The sequence below is a fragment of the Melanerpes formicivorus genome, unplaced genomic scaffold (genome assembly GCF_026170545.1).
Source record: "Melanerpes formicivorus ecotype bairdi unplaced genomic scaffold, bMelFor1.0.p_v2 SCAF_5, whole genome shotgun sequence".
Taxonomy (NCBI): Eukaryota; Metazoa; Chordata; class Aves; order Piciformes; family Picidae; genus Melanerpes; species Melanerpes formicivorus.
This window is the reverse complement of record NW_027142357.1, coordinates 36,947,438-36,972,908: the sequence shown is the minus strand read 5'-3', so window position 1 is coordinate 36,972,908 and position 25,471 is coordinate 36,947,438. Positions and strand designations below refer to the sequence as shown.

The window sequence follows — 25,471 nt, the reverse complement described above, 5'->3', positions numbered from 1 at the left end:
CATCCCCATTATAAGACAGGAGATGATGTCCCCATCATAAGATGGAGAGAGTCCAGAGGAGGGTCACAAAGATGATCCAAGGGCTAGAACACCTCTGCTATGAGGATAGGCTGAGTAAGCTGGGGGTGTTCAGCCTGGAGAAGACTCTGGGGGGACCTCACAACTTCCTTCTAATACCTGAAGGTATTAGAAGGAAGGCTGAAGAGGGACTTTTCATCAGGGTGTCCAGCAACAGGACAAGACAGAATGGTTTGAAGCTGAGAGAGAATTGGTTTAGACTGGATCTTAGGAAGAAGGTCTTCAGTATGAGGGTCATGGGGCTCTGGAACAAGTTGCCCAGGGAGGCTGTGGATGCCCCCTCCCTGGGGGTGTTCAAGGCCAGGTTGGATGAGGCCTCAAGCAACCAAGTCTAGTTGAGAGGCATCTCTGCAAATGGCAGGGAGGTTGGAGTAGATGATCTCTAAGGTCCCTTCCAACCTAAGCCATTCCATGATTCCATGAACTTGTTTGCTAAAGCTTTGGAAGTGACAGACAAATTTTACCCCAAGACAGCCAACATCTCCAGGGAAAGTGGGATGCAGAGCAGATCTGCTACTGATTGTATCAGCACTGAAAATAAAGCCTCCCTTGCACTAATCAAACCCAGCACACATGGAAATATATCACATTAACAGTGTTATTATTGGAAATAAAAGCAGCACAGAGAGGGTGTGCACACATTCCTAATGGAAAGATAAGGAGACGTGCCTCAGGGTGTCAACACAACAGCTTACTAAAGGGGAAAAATTAAAATGCATATTAAGAACAGTTCCCTGGAGTCTAACTTACCACAGGGCAGGGGGCAGTTTGTAAAAACCATGTGGGAATGACACCATTTTTACATGCAGGCAGTCCTTTTTTATAAGCACCACAGACATTGCATTCCTCTTCTCACTTGTCAGTAACCTCACGAGCTGACCGTGAGTGTCTGCAGGGGCCCAAGGTGTCCACAAGCAGTTTGCTGTGGAAGGAAGTTCAGCTCCACGTGAAACATCACCATCCAGTAACAATATTTAGCAGGAGTCACTGCTGTTTGCATGCCTTGGTTCACACGCTGGTGCCAGCAGCCCAGGGAGCCATGGTGGTGAGCTGGTGTCTCTTGCCAGCTGGTCAGACACCCTGCTGTCTGTGCTGTGACACAGCACTGCAGGTCCTGCTGGCCTCAACCTCAGGACAAACACTGAGCATTCCTGCTAACACCCAGTCCTACATACAAGCCCCACCACTCCTCTCCGACAGAAGTGAGAGCAGGAAACACTCTATTGCAGTCCGGCACTGTCACTGCAAAGATCTCACCTGTCACCTCCTGAGATCACAAAGCTACCACAAAGTTACTTCTGTTGACATCAGTAGGTACCTGGGGTCCCTATTACAAGAAAGATATGGACATGCTGGAATGTCTCCAGAAAAGGGCCACAAGGATGATCAGAGGGCTGGAGCTCCTCTCCTATGGAGGCAGACAGACAGCTGGGGCTGCTCAGTCTGCAGAGGAGAAGGTTCCAAGGAGACCTTATTGTAGCCTTCCAGTAGCTGAAAGGGGCTACAAGAAAGCTGATGAGGAACTTTTTAGGGTGTCAGGTAATGATAGGATTAGGGGGAATGGATCCAAGCTAGAGGAGGGGAGATTTAGATTCAATGTTAGGAAGAAATTCTTCCCCATGAGGGTGGTGATACACTGGCACAGGTTGCCCAGGGAGGTGGTGGAAGCCTCATCCCTGGAGGTTTTTAAGGCCAGCATGGATGTGGCTCTGGGCAGCCTGATCTAGTGTGAGGTGTCCCTGCTTGTGGCATTGGGGGTTGGAACTAGATGATTCTTGAGGTCCCTTCCAACCCTGACAATTCTATGATTCTACCTCAACAACAAGCTAGTGGGATAAGAACAGATGATGGTCTGAAGTCTCTGATCTCCTTCATCTTTAAAAACTTGTTCCTTCTTCTTTAGACTGAGGATTCTTCGCTGACAGGTTCTGAACAGCACCTGGAACCACATCCAGACTCCAAGAGGCCTTGAGTGACAGAACAGCAAATGGTACAAGCTAGCAGCATGGTGCTTCTGACTGACATATACAAGACCTAGGAGAAGTCCAGTGTTAGAGCATCTGGCAAAGGGATCATCAAGGAATGCTACACCCGCAAGTTTGCTTGCTGATCTGAGAAGATAATCTCCTGGTTGTGATAAGCAAAGCAGGGGAAGTTCACACCCCTGGTAGATTTGTGACTGGTACAGCTCCACAGGCTGCCTTTAAGCTATCTGCAAGAAATACTGGAGAAAAGCAAGGCTGCTGCCATCAGGATTAACTGTTAAATAGAAAAACAAATCCACATCCACCCTTAGAAAGTTTTAACTTGAAATTCAAACTATGGTTAAAAGCAGCTCTTTTGATCACTAACGGAGGCATACTCATTTTCTTCAGCTGCAAAAGTGTTTAAATCTGAAAAAGGGATAGGAGAGAACAGCATGTGAACATAACCCCTAGCCCTCAGCCTTAAGATGAGGAGTAAGAAGATGCACTGCTTCCAGCTAGGAAGCCTAAGTCACAGGGGTTGGTATCTACAAACCCCATAATCCAGTACAGGACTGGTTCCAGCTCCCTGGAGCTGCAAGCACACCACAACAGCTTTGCTCACTGTGAACAAACTGCTTCTCACAGCTCATCCTTCTACCTCTTCTCAGCTAGTGCCATTCACATCTTTCTGTTCCTGACAGTGGAAGCACCAACATCTTATCCCTGTGTTTAAAAGCCTCATGCAGGCTGAAATGCTCAAGACCTGCCCAGCCTCAAGCAAGCCACGTTTCTGTTTACAAGTGCTGGGCTACACGTGCTGCCCTTTCACACAGGCAATGTCTCCTCCAGTACCCTCTGCAGGTACACAAATAGCTCCTCTGATCCTTCACTGCTTCAGCAGAATGTTAATGCTTGTTGTTTTGCCAGCCTAAAGTGCCACTTTCCTACCTGAAGGAAGGAGAGAATTCCCCTATGCAAACAGGGTAGCATGAGCTGCCTCCTTGCCCAGCTACCCATCCTCAAGTAATTCTGGGGATCACTGGCCAATTTCAATGAGGCTTGAGGGAAAAGTGTGCCCCAAAGGTACCAAAGATCCTACAAGCTTTGGTAAACTGGCAGACAGGTAAAAGAGTGAGACACCTCTCAGGCTGAGGCACTATGTGCTCCCCTGACTGGATGAAGTTTTGGGGTGCAGTGGGTTGTTTGAATGAATCTCTGAGCTGACAGGTCAGTCCATGGTCTCCTCCCACACAGGGTACCCCAGAGTCCTGTTACCAAACCCTTGCAGCTTATGCCCAGCACAGAAAATTAAGCATGCAGTTTTGATACTGTCCTCAAGAAGAATGGAAAGCAGCACACAGAATGCTTCAGAGTCCCCTTGCCCACCTCCCTGGGGCGTGCAGCTCTGTGTGGCTCCTCGTCCTTCCCAGCTGTGTCTCCATAACCACACAGCATAAAGCACACGAAGCAGGAGTGACTTTTGATCACCCAAAGTATAAACCTGTCATGGCTTTGTTCAGTTTGGTTCCCCATGGCAAACAAGGCTGTTAAAGACCTGGACCAGGAGCATTTCCTCTTTAAGAATGTCCAGTGCATTCCCACTAGAATCATCCATTTCACACTTGATTTCACTCGGATGACTTCCACTCCATATGGCCCTCATGAGTTAGAATAAACCTTTATTAGAATAAACCAAACCAGGTTGGAAGAGACCTCCAAGATCATCGTGTCCAACCCATCAACCAATCCAACCCACCCAAACAGCTAACCCATGGCACCAAGCACCCCGTCAAGTCTCCTTCTGAACACCTTCAATGACGGCGACTCCACCACCTCCCCGGGCAACCCGTTCCATAGCGCAATCACTCTTTCTGTATAGAACTTCTTCCTAACATCCAACCTGAACCTCCCCTGGCGCAGCTTGAGACTGTGTCCTCTTGTTCTGGTACTGGGTGCCTGGGAGAAGAGACCATCATCAGCCTGTCTACAACCTCCCTTCAGGTAGTTGTAGAGAGTGATAAGGTCACCCCTAAGTCTCCTCTTCTCCAGGCTAAGCAGCCCCAGCTCCCTCAGCCTCTCCTCATAGGGCTTGTGTTCCAAACCCCTCACCAACTTTGTTGCTCTTCTCTGGACTCGTTCCAGCAAGTCAACATCCTTCCTAAACTGAGGGGCCCAGAACTGGACACAGTACTCGAGGTGTGGCCTAACCAGTGCAGTGTACAGGGGCAGAATGACCTCCCTGCTCCTGCTGGCCACACTGTTCTTGATGCAGGCCAGGATGCCATTGGCCCTCTTGGCTGCCTGGGCACACTGCAGGCTCATGTTAAGCCTACCATCAACCAGCACCCCCAGATCCCTCTCTGCCTGGCTGCTCTCTAGCCACTCTGACCCCAGCCTGTATGTCTGCATGGGGTTGTTGTGGCCAATGTGCAGAACCCGGCATTTGGATGTGTTAAATCTCATGCCGTTGGATTCTGCCCATCTGTCCAGCCTGTCAAGGTCTCTCTGCAGAGCCTCTCTACCCTCCAGCAGATCAACTCTTGCCCCCAGCTTGGTGTCGTCAGCAAATTTACTGATGATGGACTCAATGCCCTCATCCAGATCATCAATAAAGATGTTAAAGAGCACAGGGCCCAGCACTGATCCTTGGGGCACACCACTAGTGACTGGTTGCCAGCTGGATGTGGCACCATTCACCACCACTCTCGGGGCTCGGCCCTCCAGCCAGTTCCTAACCCATCGCAGTGTGCTCCCGTCCAAGCCATGGGCTGACAGCTTGGCCAGCAGTTTGCTATGGGGGACGGTGTCAAAGGCCTTGCTGAGGTCCAGGTAGACTACATCAACAGGCCTCCCCACATCCACCAGGCGGGTCACCTGATCATAGAAGGAGATCAGGTTGGTCAGGCAGGACCTGCCCTTCCTAAATCCATGCTGGCTAGGCCTGATCCCTTGGCCATCCTGTAAGTGTTGTGTTATTGAACTCAGGATGACCTGTTCCATGATCTTGCCTGGCACTGAGGTCAGGCTGACAGGCCTGTAATTCCCTGGCTCATCCAACCGGCCCTTCTTATGGATGGGCACCACGTTGGCCAGCTTCCAGTCCTCTGGGACCTCGCCAGTGAGCCAGGACTGCTGGAAAATTATGGAGAGTGGCTTGGCCAGCTCATCTGCCAGCTCTCTCAGCACCCTAGGATGAATCCCATCTGGTCCCATGGACTTGTGGGGATCCAAGCTGCTAAGGAGAGTTCCAACTACCGCCTCATGGAACATAGGGAAACTGTGCAGCTCCCTGGCTCCTTCTGCTAGTTATTTCACCTGTTTCTGCTGTTATTTCACCTGAGCCTCTTGAATTGTTTCACAATTCCTCCTTGGAGACTCTGATTTCTGTAAAGGACACACGTTGATCTTCTGTGAGATGGAACATGGAATAAAGACTTGAAAGTTCTTTCCCCAGGTAAAAACTGCAATAAACTTCAACTTCTCTGCTGCTTTACTTTTTAATTGTAACCATCCCTTGCCAGCCAAGGCCTGGAGTCTCGCTGATGGCACAACTGCTACGAGTACATCTAAAACAGCTTTAAATCATGGTTTCTTTAGTCTATTTGCTTTGCCTTCAGTTTGGTGTAGGCAGATGAAAAGAGCTATACAAAAGTTAGGTGACAGCATATGGTTATGGCAATAATAACCCTAATGCACAGCCTGCACACATGACCGTTTCCTTTCTCCTTTGCATGGCTCAACCTGTACTGCAATTAGGAACAATCTGCTTCTCACATAAAGAGAAAGAAAAACTGTATAAAACCCCCCACAAACTCAAAGCAGCACAGGAATTTACAGGGAGGTATCCCTTTGCAACCTAACAAGTGAACAAGCCACGTGGTTTATCAGCAGGAAGTGAAACTGAAGTCTAGTCTTTTCTCACTCCACCATTAACAGCTGCTGGTTAATATTGGTGATTTTAGAATAGAATAGAATTAACCAGGTTGGAAAAGACCTTTGAGATCATCAAGTCCAACCTATCACCCAACACCATCTAATCAACTAAACCACGGCACCAAGCACCCCAGCCAGTCTCTTCCTAAATACCTCCAGTGATGGTGACTCCACCACATCCCTGGGCAGCACATCCCAATGACTAATCTCTCCTGCTGGGAAGAACTTCTTCCTAACATCCAGCCTAAACCTCTGCTGGTGCAGCTGGAGACTATGTCCTCTTGTACTGGTGCTGGCTGCCTGGGAGAAGAGACCAACCCCCACCTGGTTACAACCTCCTTTCAGGGAGTTAGAGAGAGCAAGAAGGTCTCCCCTGAGCCTCCTCTTCTCCAGGCTAAGCAACCCCAGCTCCCTCAGCCTCTCCTCACAGGGCTGTGCTCCAAACCCCTCCCCAGCTTTGTTGCCCTTCTCTGGACACCTTCCAGCAACTCAATATCTTTCTTAAACTGAGGGGCCCAGAACTGGACACAGGACTCAAGGTTCATTTCTGCATCTTTTGTCTGCAAAAAGTATCTAACAATCCTTTGCATTTCTAGACCTGCTTATGTATCTTACAGCATGTGTATGTGTCACAGCTTTATTCACAGCTGATGAAACAGGCACGCAGACCTGCTAGCAATACTGCAGGAGACCTGCATCTCCCATTCAGGCTACAAACTCCTCATGAGTTTACATTTCCCACTTGGCAAAGTGATACAAGTTAAGAATTTCTTATGACAAACTTACTGAAATGCAAAAAGAATCAAGCCAATTAGTGGCCAGGGAGACAAAGAGGGAAATCTCTGCTTTCCAGCTCCACAAGCCTTCCCTTAGTGACAGACTCACTTTTTACCCTGTCTCACACATCCTTGTCAGGATGGGTTTTATCAGTGTAAATGAGCTCACTAGACTGACAGTTATATTTTCCCTGATAACTGCCAACAGCTGCCTTCCCCTGCGTGACTTTCTGTAGCTGCCCACTTCAGAGGAGCAGAAAGACAAGGCTGTAAGATAAACTCTACCTGGGTGAAGTCTGGGTTTTCCAAGGCACATAGCCATGGAATCCAAACAAATCCCATGGATACATTCAGAGTAATCCCTCTGAAAGCCACCTAGCTCCTTGCCCAACTTCAGCTTCCGTCCTCCAGCCCTTTCAGCTGCAGAGCTGATCAAAAGAAGGTCACAACAATATCCTCCTTTAATGAAGAGGGGGAAAAAAAAAGTACCTTTTTCATTCCTCTCTTCTGGGAGACAGGTGGATTGTTTTTGTTCAAATGCTGAACACTCTAACAAAGCCACCTTTGAGAGCAGCCCTTGAAAAAGTGTGGGCCTAATAGGTTTAAGTTTCAAACAGCTCCAGGTCACTGGAAACAGGATGTCAGAAGGCAGGAAACTTTCAGACAGCATTCAGCGCACCAGGGAGAATCTTAAGCTCCGTGGAGACAACCTAAGTACTCCAGCACTTGTTACTTTTTGCAGGGAAGTGAAAAAGAATAAGGAAAAAAAAAAAAGACTGATTTGATTCAGGAGTAAACAGCTCTTCCAGCTCTGTGCAGGTGAGAGGCACACAGGAGGTCCAGAAAGGGATGTCTAGGTGGAAAAAAAAGCCAAACTCAAACCAACCAACCATCCCGCACCACCCCCTTCCACACACTCCACATGGCTCCAGGGAAGCCTACTGCAGGAGTTAAAACGGGGTACTCCCCACCCAGTCAAGCCCAGGCAGCTTCTAACCCTGACATGTTTAGATTCAAACCTTCCTATGACAGACAGCTCCAGGAACAGGAGACAGAAAGGGCTTTGACTGAAGAACTAGGCTCAAAAACATCATCAGCACAAACAGTTTTTTTCTGTAGTTTTCTGCTGGTAGGAAACCGAAATCAAGTGTTTAGGATAGCACTTAAAGCAAGGCTTCAGCAGAAGTACTGTTGGAGAAGTGAAAAGAAACCAGGGTGTAAGTGCTCAGATGTTAAACTCTGTGCAAGGGCAAAATCACAGAGCAGAGTTTAAGCAAATCTCAACATGCCTTTCATGCCCAGAAATGTGACTCCCCCTTACAAGTGCCTTAGGCATCAACATCATAACCCTTCCTCTTCTGTCCAGGCTTCTGTCTTACTCTAGTATCTTACACAGAGGATTAAGAGAAAAAGGAAAAAAACACAACAAAAATCCAAATACCCTCCACACCCCCCCCCAAAAAAACCCACACCAACTAAAACCCACAAAAAAAACCCTAATGAAACCCTAACGACACAGAACAAACCCAATAAAACCCAACAACAAACCAGGTATTTTATCTTTTCTGCCATCTGTTAGCACAGTAAAATCACCCTTCAGAACATTGTGCAACTCCTGTAACACAGGCTCACAGGATGTTAGGGGTTGGAAGGGACTTCTGGAGGTCATAGAGTGCAAATCCCCTGCCAGAGCAGGGCCATAGAATCCAGCACAGGTCACACAGGAACACATCCAGATGGGGCTGGAAAGTCTCCAGAGAAGGAGGCTCCACAGCCTCTCTGGGCAGCCTGCTCCAGTGCTCTGTGACCCTCACAGTGAAGACGTTCCTCCTCATGTTGAGGTGGAACCTCCTGTGCTGGAGTTTATACCTGTTACCTCTTGTTCTGTCACAGGGTGCACTGAGAAGAGGCTGTCCCCTTACTCTTGACACCCAGTCCTCAGCTATTGATAAACATTGATTAAATCCCCTCACAGTCTTCTCTCCTCCAGACTAAAAAGCCCCAGGGCTCTCAGCCTCTCCTCACAGAGCACATGCTCCAGTCCCTTCATCATCCTGGTAGCTCTCTGTTGCAAAGGCAACAAGGGATCCACTTGGTGAGGTCTTAGAAAGCATTCTTGCAACTAAACAGAAGGGAAGGCAAATACTCATTATTTCTCTGACAGCAGACCAGTGTTAATCTAAAAAGCTGGTGGTAGTACAGATAAATGGAATGCAGTTTATAGAGAGTATGAAACTCATTGTGAGGCCTAAAAGTGTGCTAGGTAACCAAATTCTTAATCAAATGATGACAAACTAAGTTCAAGGGTTGCCTGTAAAGCTAACAGAGACTCTTCCTGGTAAGGAAACTGAGCATCTTCAAAATCATTTGCTTCACAATCAGTGTTCACAAACACACTGCTCTCTGCCAGCAGATTCCAGTTTGTTCCTTTCCCTACCTGTCCCAAACAATTCCATCAGAGGACAGCAGAAGCAGGGTGATGACAGTGAGCTTTGGTTAGTTTACCTCCACTCACACACCATAACTTCATTTTGTGAACACAGACTTGGAAGTGGTACTTTTGTAACTGAACTCACCTGTGCCTTCAGCTCAGCACAAAGCTGCTGCTGCTTTTGCCTGCTGTGGGCCAGCAGCACCTCTGCCTCCTGGGCAGCAGAGGCTTCGGCGGCGGTCGCCGCTGCCCGCAGCAGAAAGGCTTCCCTGGCCTGAGCCCAGCCCAGCACCACAGCCCTGCGCCGGCTCCTGGCGAAGCGGCACCGCTCCCAGGCCTTCTCATGAGCAACCTGGAGACACAAAGCATGCCAGAAAGGTTTAAAGCCTATGGATCAATTAAACAATTCCAGACATTTTGGTAATGGCATGAGACTTAACAGTCTGAGTGCCAGATTCTACACACTAGCCACAACAACCACGTGCAGTGCTACAGGCTGGGGACAGGGTGGCTGGGGACAGGGTGGCTAGGGAGCGGCCAGGCAGAACGGGACCTGTGGGTACTGTCTGATAGTAGGCTGAACATGAGCCAGCAGTGTGCCCAGGTGGCCAAGGCCAATGGCATCCTGGCCTGCATGAGGAATAGTGTGGCCAACAGGAGCAAGGAAGTCATTCTGCCCTCTACTCAGCACTGGTTAGACCACACCTTGAGTCCTGTGTCCAGTTCTGGGCTCCTCAATTCAAGAAAGATGTTGAGTTACTGGAAGGTGTCCAGAGAAGGGCAACAAAGCTGGAGAGGGGTCTGGAGCACAGCTCTGTGAGGAGAGGCTGAGGGAGCTGGGGTTGCTTAGCCTGGAGAAGAGGAGGCTCAGGGCAGACCTTATTGCTCTCTACAGCTACCTGAAGGGAGGTTGTAGCCAGGTGGGGGTTGGTCTCTTCTGCCAGGCAGCCAGCACCAGAACAAGAGGACACAGTCTCAAGCTGCACCAGGGGAGGTTTAGGCTGGATGTTAGGAAGAAGTTCTTCATAGATAGAGAGATTGCCCATTGGGATGTGCTGCCCAGGGAGGTGGTGGAGTCACCACCCATGAAGATGTTTAAGAAGCGACTGGATGAGGCACTCAGTGCCATGGTCTAGTTGATTAGTTAGGGTTGGGTGATAGGTTGGACTTGATGATCTTGGATGTCTTTTCCAACCTGGCTGATTCTGTGTGATTCTGTAATGGATTTCATTGCCATACATCCAATATGCCTATGGAATCCATAATTTAAGGCCCAGAAGTATCCTGCCAGCTGCCCAGGTTGGTTGGCAGTGGCATCGCTCCAGCCTTTCCCTGTGCCACATGGCATTGCAGTAACCTGACGTCCCACTGCTCTCATCTGAGCTGTGCTTCTGCAGTAGGCAAAAATGTAATATAGTGGTTCCTTCCTGCCCTACAGCATGTCAAGTGCAAGGGGGGGGGGGGGCTTTAAATGCCTCTGCAGAGGCACGCAGCACTTGTCGCAAGATGAGGCTGGGTGATGCTCTACAAAGAGAGCACCAATTAAAGGAGTTGTACAGATACTGTACAGATGACAATAAGCTTCATTTTATCTCTCCTAAGAGGAGATTTGGAAATCAATTCCTATCTTGGCAAGCAGCCTGCTGCTACTACCTAACAAAAAAGGCATTTCATCTTAAATACACATTTTGGGCCTCATTCAGTGACATTCAAGATTTCAGCAGAGGCAGTAACAGGGAAGGCTGTAGAGACTGAGGCAGTTAAGTCATGAATCTGTCTTACATGTCCAAAAAATACAAGTTCCAGGGATGAAGGAGGTTCCAGTGATGACTATCTGTTCCCAAGCGTCATAGGCACCATTCCTGATGCTAATTTACAGGCTTTGGGCAGGGAACCACAGGGATGCTGACTCATCTGGTGCCTAGCTCACAGACAGTCCTATCAGCTCATAGCTGGATGAAGAGCAAGTTGTACCACTACCTCTGGAGCTCCTATTTGGTCAAATGCATGCAGGCCATCGTGTCAGATCACATTGCCATTGCTGCTGCCACAAACTCAGCAAGACCTAAGGCTAAGCCAAGCGTAAGCAAGAAACAGGGTGGAGAGTTTGCACTTCTGAACACAGTCCTCTCTCTGAGGACCTGCTACTGGATCAAGCACTGTGCTTGCCCACTGATTCAGTCTTCTCCAGTGAGAAGGCAGCACAGAAGGCTCCAAGTAGCATTCTCCTGTAGCACAAACATTTTCAGACTAGACCTTAGTGGTGTTTTAACATTCCTGTACCTGTCACATGAACACACCCACACTAAGAGTCATCAATTCCACACTGAATTAGGAGTTTTAAATTTAGAAACCTGAAGTCTTAAATGAACCTTCAAAGAATCAATAATGCCTACATTTAAAGCACAACAGCCCTGTACAAAGCCCAGAGTTACTCAGCCCAGTTCTCACAGACAAAGTTCTGAAGTGCCCTGAAGTTCATTTTTGGTGAAACTGATCAGCACTGCTCGGCTCTCACCCTTCCTTTGCACTAGGAACTCCTCAAACACCAGCAAGCAGACGGTCTAAAAATACATGCAAAGATAAAAAAAGCCTCCCTGCTTTACTTATGAACATCCTGAAGTGTTCTAGCCTTGAAATAGGTTTCTCTATTAGCTGCTCTATGCTCATTCACTGTGGAGTGTGAGAGGAATCAGCAATCAATGTGAAAGGCGTTCGGCACATAAAAATAGCCTCTCCCTGAGAACAGGAGATAACTTCCCTCTTCCTGCTATATATGTGCCACAGAGCAATTAAAATAGCTGTTCCTAGACAGTGCTGTAGATCCTCATAAAAAAACAAACACCACAAGCAGCAGAGCATGGCAGAACAATAAAGCTGTACAGCAGAAGCAATGCCAACCAATTAACATGGGGAGTTTGATGGCAAGAGCACGTGGAGACATAACATCTCCACAGTGCTCAGTCTGAAGTGGCAGTTCTGGGGTGCATTAAGAGGAGAGTGTCCAGCAGATCAAGGGAGGTTCTCCTACCCCTCTACTCTGCCCTGGTGAGGCCACACCTGGAATATTGCATCCAGTTTTGGGCTCCCCAGTCGAAGAGGGACAAAGTTCTGCTGGAGAGAGTCCAAGGGAAGGCTACAAGGATGATGAAGGGACTGGAGCACTGCCCTGTGAGAAGAGGATGAGGGACCTGGGGCTGTTTAGTCTGGGGAAGAGAAGACTGAGAGGGGATTTAATCAATGGTTATTAATATCTGAGGGCTGGGGGTTAAGAGGGAGGGGACAGGCTCTGCTCAGTTGCACCCTGGGATAGGTCAAGGAGTAATGGATATCAACTCCAGCACAGGAGGTTCCACCTCAACATCAAGAGAAACTTCTTCACTGTGAGGGTCACAGAGCACTGGAATAGGCTCCCCAGAGGGACTGCAGAGTCTCCTTCTCTGGGGACTTTCCAGCCCCATCTGGATGCGTTCCTGTATGACCTGTGCTAGATTCTATGGCCCTGCTCTGGCAGGGGGGTTGGACTCAATCTCCAGAGGTCCCTTCCAACCCCTAACATCCTGTGATCCTGTGACAAGGTTTCAACTTCAAGGGTTTTGGAGACAGGGACATCCTTTCTTCACTGTGCAAAATCAAAGCTATAGTTAAGAGATAAAGAAGCCCCCACCTTTGATAAACATTCTTTAACACAAGTGTTCAACATATGGTTTAAGTAAGAAGTGATCTGATTTAAAGGGATACTGACCAGGTCACACCGAGATTTGTGAGGAAGGCATCTCTGCAGCATGTCAAGGTACAAAGTCCTTCTCCTCTGGAGATCACTTGGATACTGACTGATAACAGTCTGGAAAACCCTCTGATCCTCTTCCTTCCAGTCAATATTCCTGTAGAAATACAAACCAATCAGCCCCAGCAGAACATTCCAAGTGAGAAGGATTTCTACAGACCTGACCTTTCGTTGGGGTCACACCCCTGTCCCTGCAAACTGCAGGCTGGAGCAAAGCTGAGCAATCACAGAATCATAGAATGTTAGGAGCTGGATCAGACCTCCAGAGAACAGGTCCAAACCCCCTGCCAAAGCAGGATCACCTAGGGCAGGCCACACAGGAACACATCCAGGATGGCTTTCAAAGTCTCCAGAGAAAGAGACTCCACAACCCCTCCAGGCAACCTGCTCCAGTGTTCCATCAACCTCAGAGCAAAGAAGTTTCTCCTCATGCTGAGGTGGAACTTCCTGTGTTCCAGCTTATATCCATTATTCCTTGTCCTACCAGGCACCACTGAAAAGAGCCTGTCCCCCTCCTTGACACCCACCTCTCAAATATTTACAGACATTAATAAGGTGTCCTCTCAGCCTTCTCTTCTCTAGACTAAACAGGCCCAGTTGTCTCAGTATTTCTTTATAGGACAGAGGTTCAAGTCCCTTAATCATCCTTGAGGCTCATCACTGGACCCTCTCCAGCAGATCCCTGCCTTTCTTGAACTGGGGAGCCCCAAACTGGACTCAGTATGGCAGGTGTGGTCTCACCAGGGCAAAGCAGAAGGGGAGAAGAACCTCCCTAGACCTGCTGAACACACTTTTACTAATGCACCCCAGGATACCACTGGCCGTCTTGGCCACAAGGGCACATTGATGAGCCACAGATAATTTTGATTGACTAACTAAACAAAGCAAACCTATACTGCTTTTCTAACACAATCAGTTTTTGTGCCACCATTCAAGTGAATGGCTCCTTCCCTAAGCTGCCTTTTTGTGGGGGAGTGATGCCAACTTTCCCAAACCTGTGACAGACACACCACACAGAAAGCACAGCATGCAAAGAAGATGATCAGCCTCTGCCACTGAGCACTAAAGTGATCATAAGGTGATGTGATGATACCTGGGTGTAGCTAAAGGAGGAACCAGTTTAAAAAGCAACTGACACCCCTAGCCTCATCAGCAAAGCCAAAGAGTGAGAATTTGCCAAAAGAATATCACAGTATCACTAAGGTTGGAAGAGACCTCGAGGATCATCGAGTCCAATCTGTCAGCACAGACCTCATGACCAGACGATGGCACCAAGTGCCACGTCCAATCTCCTCTTGAAAACCTCCAGGGACGGTGACTCCACCACCTCCCTGGGCAGCACATTCCAATGACTAATGACTCTCTCAGTGAAGAACTTTCTCCTCACCTCCAGCCTAAACTTCCCCTGGTGCAGCTTGAGACTGTGTCCTCTTGTTCTGGTGCTGGTTGCCTGGGAGAAGAGACCAACCCCTTCCTGGCTACAACCACCTTTCAGGTAGCTGTAGAGGGCAATGAGGTCACCCCTGAGCCTCCTCTTCTCCAGGCTAAGCAACCCCAGCTCCCTCAGCCTCTCCTCACAGGGCTGTGCTCAAGGCCTCTCCCCAGCCTTGTTGCCCTTCTCTGGACACATTCAAGTGTCTTGATTTCCTTCTTAAACTGAGGGGCCCAGAACTGGAGTAGGTGCAGCAATCAGCAGCATCCATGCATTGCAGAAATGTGGGTAGCTAGAAGGAACATAAACCCAAAGCAGAGCACCACAGATTTGGATCTGGTAGATTAGATTTCACCCTCAATCTGACCCTGGGCCTTAGAGGGATTAACGCCAGGCTTTTGTTGCAGCAGCACTGAGTCAGACCAAAAGGTCTCTCCATCCCAGTGGCCTGTTTGCATAAGTGACTAAAAGCTTAGGGAAAATTAAAGGAAGGTAATCATAGGATTCTGCCCTTCCCCCCCAAAAAAACATTCCTGCAGCCTCCAACTGTTTGCAGCTCTGGGACTTCCTGAGCCAGCAGTCCTCTCATCTTTCTGGATACAGCTGGTAATCAGAGGTTCCTTCCTCCTCACTTCTATTCTTCATTCTCTGACATACAGGAGGAAAAAAGAAAGAAAATAAAAAGAAAGATTCTTATCCTACTCTAACATTTTCAACACAGAATCATCATTCCAGGATCAGAATGGTGGCTGCTGAGTGAGAGCCAAGCTTGGGGAAACATTACAGCTATTATTCCTGAGGCATGAACACCTTGCTTCTCACACACTCTGTGCACTGCTTCTGTATTTTGTTTTCCTTTGAGTAAGTGTTAGGAGTTGCTCTTGCCTTTTGAGCAAGTAGCACCATAATAAAGACTGCCAGATAAGGAGAAACTGCCTCCTATCTCCTTTGATATGCTCCACCAAGACTATCAGTGCTACAAACCTCCCTACCCCCTGCCAAACAAACAAACCAACCAACCTCAAACCAAAACAAAGCAGAGTTCTGCAGTAATGCTGTTTGGGTTGTACACAGGGAGAGTCCAGTCATGGAAGGGGTTGCTGTGGGAAACAGGAAGCACTAACTCTTGGCTGGCCCACTGTGGTAGTGCTCTTGAGTGGCTTTTCTGTTTATCAATAGAGTAAAATGAAAGTGACATGTGAAAAATTAGCTTTGGAAAACCCTGAGGTGTCCTTAAGACAAAGGGCATACACTGACACTTTGGTCTGTTTCTCCAGCCAGGAGAAAGGGTCACAATCTGCATTTGTTGGCAGCAAAACCCAGAACTCAACAGCAAGCCCAAACCCCAAGCAGGCAGCTCGCAGCTCACCCTCCTGGGGTGGTGAGCAGGACATATAAAGTCTTATCACTCCATCACACCTTATCTTGCCTCTCCAGACTTCAAACATCACTGCAGGGGAATGTGTCAGGGCACAGCACTGCAAGCTCCTACAGTGGAGCTCCCCATCCTTGTGCAGATACAGATTTAGGAGCAGCAGCACTACACTAATAACACTGTCTTGGAGAATCATTAGCTGGCTGAAATTAATAAAGCTGTGGAAGGAGATTGCTTCTCTCTGCAAGTTCCACAAGACAGATAGGTATTATTCATACTTGCCACTTACTGCCCTTTTTTTTCTTCTTACAAATTGTGTGAAGTCTCTGACAAACCATTTCCAGGACCCAGCTCACTGCTGTTGAAGCCAGCCACCACGAAAAGAAATGGAGGTGGCTTTGAAAGGAGGGAGAGAAAAGATTGAGCTCCTGTTAACAAAAAGTTTATGTGCAGCAACCAACAGCTACCAAGTAAATGCTGCAGCCAACATAAGTGAAATTACACCAGCAAAGGCAGAATGGCAATGGAAATGTTTCCTTGTAGGTGACTGCTTGCATCCCCCAAGCCAGACAGAGAATATGGATGCCTGAGCCAAGTGTTTTTCATAAGCTAAGTCTAAAGAAGAAATAGTGCCCCAGAAAGTGAACCAGGGCACAGGAATCCTTCACAGGGGGAACTGCTGCAGCAATATCTTACAGCTTTCAAGCTGCAGCGCTCCAAACAGCGGACACAGTCCTCCAAAGACAAGAATTTACTGCCTCTAAGAAAAACCTTGTGCAGCTGATCCTCAGAAATTAATGTTTTAAACTCTTCATTTTTCTCTAGAGGGAGCTTTTCTATGAAATCAGTTCATTTATTAATTTTAGAATCTCTGTGTCACAGATTGATGTTCTGAGATGTAGGCTTTCTGAAGAATAACTCTAATGAACCAATTAATTATTCTTTGCCACGGTTTCCATCTCTCCCCCCTGCAACTGTTCCTACTCATGCTGAACCAAGTGGGAAAAATACTTTCCCCCCTTTCCCCCCCCCAAAGGAAAGCAGCTGGCATTCCTGTCTTCTCAGCCCCAATATTTTGTTTGTCTGATAGGAGAACCACCATAAACCCTGGCCAGCCTTTACTCAGAGAGTACCAACCATCCTAGAGAGTGTTTTCTGTAGTAGGGGTTGGATTTCAAACTACTCCTTGCAATTTCTGAAAGGAATCAGTAATCCTCTTCTGGGAGTCCTGATACCCCTCAGCATGGTGCTGTTTCAAAACCTTGTTCTGGTGACAGCAATGAGACAGAATTCTAAGAGCTAACATTCTCTTTCCTAACAATCTGCCTTAGATATTTCTGGCCACACAGGCTTGTGAAGAAATGCAGGTCTCTGTCTAAAGCAGAATAGACTAGACTAGACCAGACTGGAAGAGACCTTCAAGATCATCGCATTCAACCCATCAACCAATCCAACCCACCTAAACAACCAACCCATGGCACCAAGCACCCCATCAAGTCTCCTCCTGAACACCTCCAATGATGGTGACTCCACCACCTCCCTGGGCAGCCCATTCCAATGAGCAATCACTCTCTCTGTATAGAACTTCTTCCTAACATCCAACCTAAACCTCCCCTGGCACAGCCTGAGACTGTGTCCTCTTGTTCTGGTGCTGCTTGCCTGGGAGAAGAGACCAACCCCTGCCTGTCTACAGCCTCCCTTCAGGTAGTTGTAGACAGCAATAAGGTCTCCCCTGAGTCTCCTCCAGGCTAAGCAACCCCAGCTCCCTCAGTCTCTCCTCACAGGGCTTGTGTTCCAAACCCCTCACCAACTTCATTGCCCTTCTCTGGACTCACTCCAGCAAGTCAACCTCCTTCCTAAACTGAGGGGCCCAGAACTGGACACAGTACTTGAGGTGCGGCCTAACCAGTGCAGTGTACAGGGGCAGAATGACCTCCCTGCTCCTGATTCAGGCCAGGATGCCATTGGCCCTTTTGGCTGCCTGGGCACACTGCAGGCTCATGTTCAGCCTACCAACGACCAGTACCCCCAGGTCCCTCTCTACCTGGCCACTCTCCAGCCACTCTGCCCCCAGCCTGTAGCACTGCATGGGGTTGAAGCAGCCTGGTCAGGAAATGTTGTGCCATGAACTTGAGAGCAGGAAAAGCTGCAGATTCTGTGGTCTGAAGGCCAGCCTGGTGATTTTTGCCTCCCATACCTGACCCTTCCCTCTGACTTGTCTGCTCCTCTAACAGCCAGCTAGCAAAGGGTCTCTGCACACCTCGGGAACAAGCTGGAGAAACCAAGGTCCGTGGAAGCCACACCGGGGAGCGATGAGCTATAGCTAAAGCTACAAGTAGTTTATTGTAAGCCGAGACAAACTGCCTGCCAACGCCTGGCTTTGTCAGCTGTGCCAGAATTTGTCAGCTGTGCTGAGATTTTGTCAGCTGTTCACAGACAAATAGCCAAAAAGAAAAAAAGGCAGCATGATTCAGCCCAGTGTATTCATACCCATAAAATGTGAGGAGAATTCCAAAGTAGCCTGCCTGCCTGCCCTCAAGATCTGCCTCGCTTCAATGGCTGTAAAATTCCAGGAAGGAAGAGCCAGTCTCAGCCGAGTTCGAGCAGTGCCAACACATTTACAGGAATATTTAGGCTGATATCAGGCTCATTCACTGTCAAGATATTGACAAACTTTCACCAGGCTGAATGCATGACCCAAATTTGCAATGGAGGGCTTGCTTTCATTCCATGTATCATCCTGCTAGGAAACAGAGCCATCTTTATTTTGTGTCAGAACTGAAACACAGCAATTGTCTGGTACTCCACACCCCTGAGGCAGCTGCTTCCCTTGAAACAGATTCACCCTGCAGTCATCTCTGGCTTCACACGTGCTAAGGAATACAAACTACTGGGAAGGGAAGGTCCCCTCTTCGCCCTGGAGTCCCCCACAGACCCTTTGCCACAGCGATGGATGCTCCTGTGGAACCTGCAGGCACACAGGCTGCCACAATGCCACCAAGTGAGATGTTAACCTCCCTGACTGTTAATTACGTCAGTCACTGATTGTTGTACCAGAGACATCCTGGGAAGAGGCCTGAAAAGAGGAACTGAATATTCTGGACTAAACCCTGATACCTCCAAAAGGCTGCTGCAGAGGATACAGGGCTGAACACACCATACTCCATTCATTCTTCAGTTGGCTAAATAATTCAGAAATCCTTGGAACCCATGGCCAAAGGAAAAAAAAAGAGAAAGAGTAATGGTGCTTAGAGAATCACCAGCTACAACAAACACATCCCTTCCAAATCCACAGCTCATGGGATAACTCAGGGCTTGGGTATTTCTCAAACACAAATATTTGTCTTTTAGCAGCAGCAAAAGCAGATGATTTAGATTATAAAACATCCTATATTATGCTTGGGGAAAAAAAAACCACAAACATAACCCAGCCCAAACAACCAAGTTCTTCCTTTCTGAAAGCAATAAATGCTGCAATATACATTTCAGAAGGGCTGGAAAGCACAGAATCATAGAATTCTCAGGGTTGAAAGGGACCTCAAGGATCATCTAGTTCCAATGCCCCTGCCACAGGCAGGGACACCTCACACTACAGCAGGTTATCATAATATCAGTCAGGGTTGGAAGGGACCACAAGGATCATCTAGTTTCAAACCCCCTGCCATGGGCAGGGACACCCCACACTAGATCAGGCTGGCCAGAGCCTTATCCAGCCTGGCCTTAAACACCTCCAGGGACGGCACCCCAACCACCTCCCTGGACAACCCATTCCAGGGCTTCACCACTCTCATGGTGAAGAACCTCCTCCTCACCTCCAGCCTGAATCTCCCCACCTCCAGCTTCATTCCATTCCCATCCAGCCTGGCCTTAAAAACCACCAGGGATGAGGCTTCCACCACCTCCCTGGGCAACCTGTGCCAGTGTCTTACCACCCTCACAGTGAAAAGCTTCTTCCTAACATCAAATCTAAATCTCCCCTCCTGTAGCTCAGATCCACACAAAGAATATAGCAGACCATTGCTTTATTCTGATTTTAATTTGGAGATTCTAAGCACATTTTCCCAACTTTCTGCTCAGACAGCCTGAGCAGTTAAACAACGAGGTGTGGAACACCAGAAGGCTGCTATCAACTTCAGGTCTCTTTACTGCACGTTCAAGCGTGCGGCAGGAGAGGAAGAATGACAGAGAATCCTCAAAGTGACTCAGTTATGTTATCATAATTGTTCTACTGAGCAAATCACAGAAGTGAGAAAAATAACATATTGCAGGAGAATGTTTGCTATCTTCGGGCACAAAGCAGTGAGGATGATTGCAAAAGGCTTCGTTAAGGCTGCATTCATCAGTGCAGTGGATACACACCAAGGTCACAAACCTGCCACTCAATGCTTGACAGGATTGTTGGATCAAAGTTAGCTTGATGAATTATAGAACACTTAAACCACTAAGGCATGCCCATAACATATTTGCATGCAAATTAGCCAATATAAGTGTAAGAAGTGACAAAGAGTGTGGTGTCCTTCATATACCCCAGATTTTTGGAAGTAAGCAACAGCATGAGAACAAAGCCTTGCTTTTCTTCATGGAAAACACATTTCATCCTTGCTGTGCAGAAAAGCACAGAAACAAAAATGAGCAACACATGCCATCCAGAAGGACCTTGAAAGGCTGGAGAGGTGGGCCCAAGCCAACCTCATGAGGTTCAACAAGACCAAGTGCAAGGTCCTGCATCTGGGTCAGGCCAATCCCAAGCCAGACCAATACAGGCTGGGCAGGGACTGGCTTGAGAGCAGCCCTGAAGAAAAGGACTTGGGGGTGCTGGTGGACAAAAAGCTGGTGCTGGTGGACTTGCAGCCCAGGATGTGGTTGGCTTTCTGGGCTTCATCAAGAGGAGTGTAGTTCCCTCCCTCTGCTCCACTCTGGTGAGACCCCACCTGGAGTACTGCCTCCAGTTCTGGAACCCCTATTACATCAAAGACCTGGAGGTTCTGGAATGTGTCCAGAGAAGGGCCATGAGGAGGGCTGGAGCTCCCCTCCTATGAAGACAAGACTGAGGGGGTTGGGGCTGTTCAGTCTGGAGAAGAGAAGGCTCCGAGAAAACCTTATTGTGGCCTTCCAGTATCTGAAGGGGGCCTATAAGAAAGCTAGGGAGGGACTTTTTAGGGCTTCAGGTAGTGACAGGACTAGGGGGAATGGAACAAAACTACAAGTGGGTAGACTCAGTTTGGAAGCTAGGAAGAAGTTCTTCACCACAAAGGTGGTGAAACTCTGAACAGATTACCCAGGGAGGTGGTAGAAGCCTCATCCCTGGAGGGTTTTAAGGCCAGGCTGCATGGGTCTCTGAGTGACCTGCTCTAGTGTGAGGTGTCCCTGCCCATGGCAGGGGGATTGGAACTAGATGATCCTTGAAGTCCCTTCCAGCTCTGACAATTCTATGACTAAAGATTTGGAGACTGGAAAGCAAACAAGCAAAGGACCAAGATCTATCTTTAAATAAAATGCCTCAGACCATTGCTGGTGGTTCATTTATGATTTCATGCATCTCCAGCTAACAAGAACTGGCAGGCTCTGGTCCAAATTGGGTCAGTTGTCCTACACAACCTACCCTCACATCCCACTGGCAAATTGCTGACACAACCCACCACCACCACCACCAGGCACTGCTTTCAGCTACATTCATTTCCTTTTTCCCACCTAGATATCAGAACTTCATTCCTTCGAAGTATCACTGCATATTTCCATGCCCACAACTGATGGTTTTTCCCCCTACAAACATGGCAGTTTAGCTTTAAGTCTGGAGGGTGCTTAATTACCAGTGCAGAATTAGCTAACTCAGGCACCCAATTCAAACCTGGTGTGTGATGAATGAAAAGCCCACAGCAGATTTCCCAACCATTTCCACAGAGTCTGTCACCTCCACGGCTGTTTGTCTATTATTCAGTAGCACACGTGCTGGCTGGGTCAGGGGATTTCAATGTATGAATTTCCTCCCAAATTGTGTTGATCATGAACATCAACCCAATTTTAATTGAAACCACCAGAAAGACTTTGTGCATATTTAAGGGCTTAGCATTTGTCAGAGATTTTCTCACAGAGGTTGTTAAAACTTCTTCCATAAGAGCAACTGGCATCAAGAATAACGTGGCCAGCAGGAGCAGGGAAGTCATGCTGCCATGTATACAGCAGTGGTTAGGCCACAGCTTGAGTCCTGTGTCCAGTTCTGGGCACCTCAGTTTAAGAAGGACATTGAGAACATTGGAGAAGGACATTGTGTCCAGAGGAGGGCAATGAGGCTGGGGAGAAGCCTCGCCCACAAGCCCCATGAGGAGAGGCTGAGGGAGCTGGGGTTGCTTAGCCTGGAGAAGAGGAGGCTCAGGGGAGACCTTCTTGCTGTCTACAACTCCCTGAAGGGAGGTTGTAGCCAGGTGGGGGTTGGTCTCTTCTCCCAGGCAACCAGCACCAGAACAAGAGGGGACAGTCTCAAACTGCACCAGGGGAACTTTAGGCTGGAGGTGAGCAGAAAGCTCTTCACTGAGAGAGTTGTTCACCGTTGGAATGTGCTGCCCAGGGAGGTGGTGGAGTCACCATCCCTGGAGGTGTTCAAGAGGGGATTGGATGTGGCACTCGGTGCCATGGTTTAGTAGTCATGAGGTGCTGGGTGACAGGTTGGACTTGATGATCTTTGAGGTCTCTTCCAACCTTACTGATTCTATCAACTGTAACCAAATTTCAGAGAGCAAAGGAACTGCTGTAAATTTGCCACCTGCTGTTTAACAAATGGCATAAATATGTGAAAGATCAGAACAATGTTAATAAGTGTTGTGTTCTCACAGCTCTGACACTAATCCTATATAGGTGCCAGGTAGCAGAAGAACCATCCACAGAATACCTGTACAGTTAACACAACCCTAAGTGGATTATAACACATCACTTCATATGGGATCCAACACCTTCCACCTGTTCCAGCGCCCCCACAATGATTCAGCAGCAGTGGCAGGAGATTTAAGAGCAGTGCTTTTGGTGCACATAGAGGAAGAGGGAGATTTAGAAGCAGCATGTGATTGTTTATCCAACAAAACTTCAGGACTTCTCTGCTCTCTCCACTTTCTTCTGCCCAGGCTTCAAACAATTCCAATGACCTTCCTATCCTTACTCCTCTTAAAGCCTGATGCCATTCTGTGCCAGAGGAATATCAGCAGATGGCATGGCAAAAAAGTCAAAGCTGGCCTGGTATCTGCAGCCCACTATCTCCAGACTCAGGTTAGCCTCAGCAGAATCATAGAATGGTTTGGTTTGGAAGAGGCCTTAAAGATGATCTAGTTCCCACCCCCTGCCATGGGCAGGGACACCTCCTACTAGATCAGGTTGCTCAAGGTGCCATCCAACCTGGCTGTGAACACAGCAAAGCTTAAGCTTTATTCTATAGCCATGCAGGCATGTTACACTTCTTGATCATTATGAATGTTTGAGGTCTTTCTGCAAAGATTTTTGTTAGCAGAAAATTTTCTCCTCCTTTTTGATTATTCTGAGCCCAAGCTACACAGCCTTTTTACATTTCTTTAAGAGAATTACTGCAGTGGTCCAAAACTTGTGGAAAAAAAATTGGTCTGTTTATCTGCTGTATAGATATAAACATTCTAGCTCTCTCTCTCTCTCTTAGAAAGACTCCACTTTCCTAGCATACATTTGAGAGTAATTACCATACAGAAAGAATCATTTTTATTCATACAAGGGCACATGAAGAGGACATTGGATGCACAGCAGACTGTTGGTTCTTTAATCCCCAGAACTTTTCACTGATTATTTCAGATGAGAGCTTTGGAAGGGATTGCCTCTGTTCTCTCAGGCTGTCTAACCCCAGAGAACAGGGCAGAGCTCTCGGCTCTCATAAGCCAGAACCAACTCCAATGGCCAAGGCATGTATGCAGCTAGAATAGAATAGAATAGAATAGAATAGAATAGAATAGCCCAGACCAGACCAGACCAGGTTGGAAGAGACCTTCAAGATCATCATGTCCAACCTATCATCCAACACCACCTAATCAACTAAACCATGCAACCAAGCACCCTATCAAGTCTCCTCCTCAACACCTCCAGTGATGGTGACTCCACCGCCTCCCCAGGCAGCCCATTCCAATGGGCAATCACTCTCTCTGGGTAAAACTTCCTCCTAACCTCCAGCCTAAACCTCCCCTGGTGCAGCCTGAGACTGTGTCCTCTTGTTCTGGTACTGGTTGCCTGGGAGAAGAGACCAACCCCCGCCTGTCCACACCCCCCTTTAAGGTAGTTGTAGAGAGCAATAAGGTCACCCCTGAGTCTCCTCTTCTCCAGGCTAAGCAACCCCAGCTCCCTCAGCCTCTCCTCACAGGGCTTGTGTTCCAAGCTCCTCACCAACTTCGTTGCCCTTCTCTGGACTCGTTCCAGCAAGTCAACCTCCTTCCTAAACTGAGGGGCCCAGAACTGGACACAGGACTCAAGGTGTGGCCTAACCAGTGCAGTGTACAGGGGCAGAATGACCTCCCTGCTCCTGCTGGCCACACTGCTCCTGATGCAGGCCAGGATGCCATTGGCCTTCTTGGCTGCCTGGGCACACTGCTGGCTCATGTTCAGCCTACTATCGACCACTACCCCCAGGTCCCTCTCTACCTGGCCGCTCTCCAGCCACTCTGACCCCAGCCTGTAGCTCTGCATGGGGTTGGTGTGGCCAATGTGCAGAACCCGGCACAAAACACATAACTGTAAAGGTTACAAAACACGTAACTCTATTATTTTATACCCAGCAAAAAGAAACCCCAAGCCAGACATCATTACCTATGTAAAACTTCTAATTGCTGATCAATCTCCTGGAGCTTAGAGCGGAAGCCGCTGGCAAGCTTTCGGTATTCACTGATAACTAAGGTCTTCACGTCAGGGTAAGGGCATTCCAAAGACAGGAGTGCTGAAGGAACTTCAAGGCTAACTCCATTTATCTCTTCAAAAGAATGTGCTAATGCCTGCGATGAAAAAAGGCTGCTCAGACTTCCTTGCATTGTATTTCCTCTCTCAACCCCCCCACCTCGCCAATTAAGCTTACAAAGCTTGCTTACTTTTGTTTTACAGTCCTCAAGCTCTCTTTCCAAAGCCAGACGTTCATGGGTAAGGGCTTCCAAGATCACTTTCTGTTGCTTCTTCACAAACTCAATCTAGTTGATGAAACAGATTACTGTTACTTCTTTGTCTTGTTTCAGCATGAAAGCTCCTCTTTTAGAAACTAAGAGCCTCATTTCCACAGCTCGCACAGGCTTCGCTGCTTTCCGCCGTGGCAAGCAGAGAGGTTACTGGGTGCTCTGAATGTCAGTTACACTCTCCAAGCACTCCATGAAAATGAGGTGCTAAATACACCGTGATAATAAATCGTCAAAGCAAAGTTAAAATACCAACCTGCTGTAACATCTCAGCTGGATTGATCTTAGCTTTCAGGCAAGACAGCATTTCAGACAGCCTGGATTTCAACTGCTCTTTCAGCTGCCAGATAGGAGCAACAGTATCTCCCCGGAACGCAGCCCGCTCCTTTGATAACTGATGCTCTAGATCCAAAAATCAAACAGAGAGCTTTCTCAAGCACACAAAATACTACACAGCACTCTGCTTTCTAATCTACACCTGCCAAGATGGGGATTTGAAACCTCAAGTCATCAAGATAATGTCTTACTTAT

At 48.0% G+C, this 25,471-nt stretch overlaps 1 protein-coding gene across 2 annotated transcripts in view; it reads right to left on the bottom strand.

Annotated features, from left to right (window-relative positions):
• Positions 1–25,471, bottom strand: part of CCDC148 (coiled-coil domain containing 148) — a 97,404-nt gene that overhangs the window by 31,657 nt on the left and 40,276 nt on the right. For both annotated transcript variants that reach the window (XM_068137826.1, XM_068137827.1), the window contains 5 exons: positions 25,197–25,342; positions 24,863–24,958; positions 24,588–24,769; positions 12,931–13,069; positions 9,331–9,537 (listed from right to left, as the gene is read on the bottom strand). In XM_068137826.1, the coding sequence (XP_067993927.1) occupies positions 9,331–9,537; positions 12,931–13,069; positions 24,588–24,769; positions 24,863–24,958; positions 25,197–25,342 (770 nt within the window). The remainder of the gene's footprint in view (positions 1–9,330; positions 9,538–12,930; positions 13,070–24,587; positions 24,770–24,862; positions 24,959–25,196; positions 25,343–25,471) is intronic.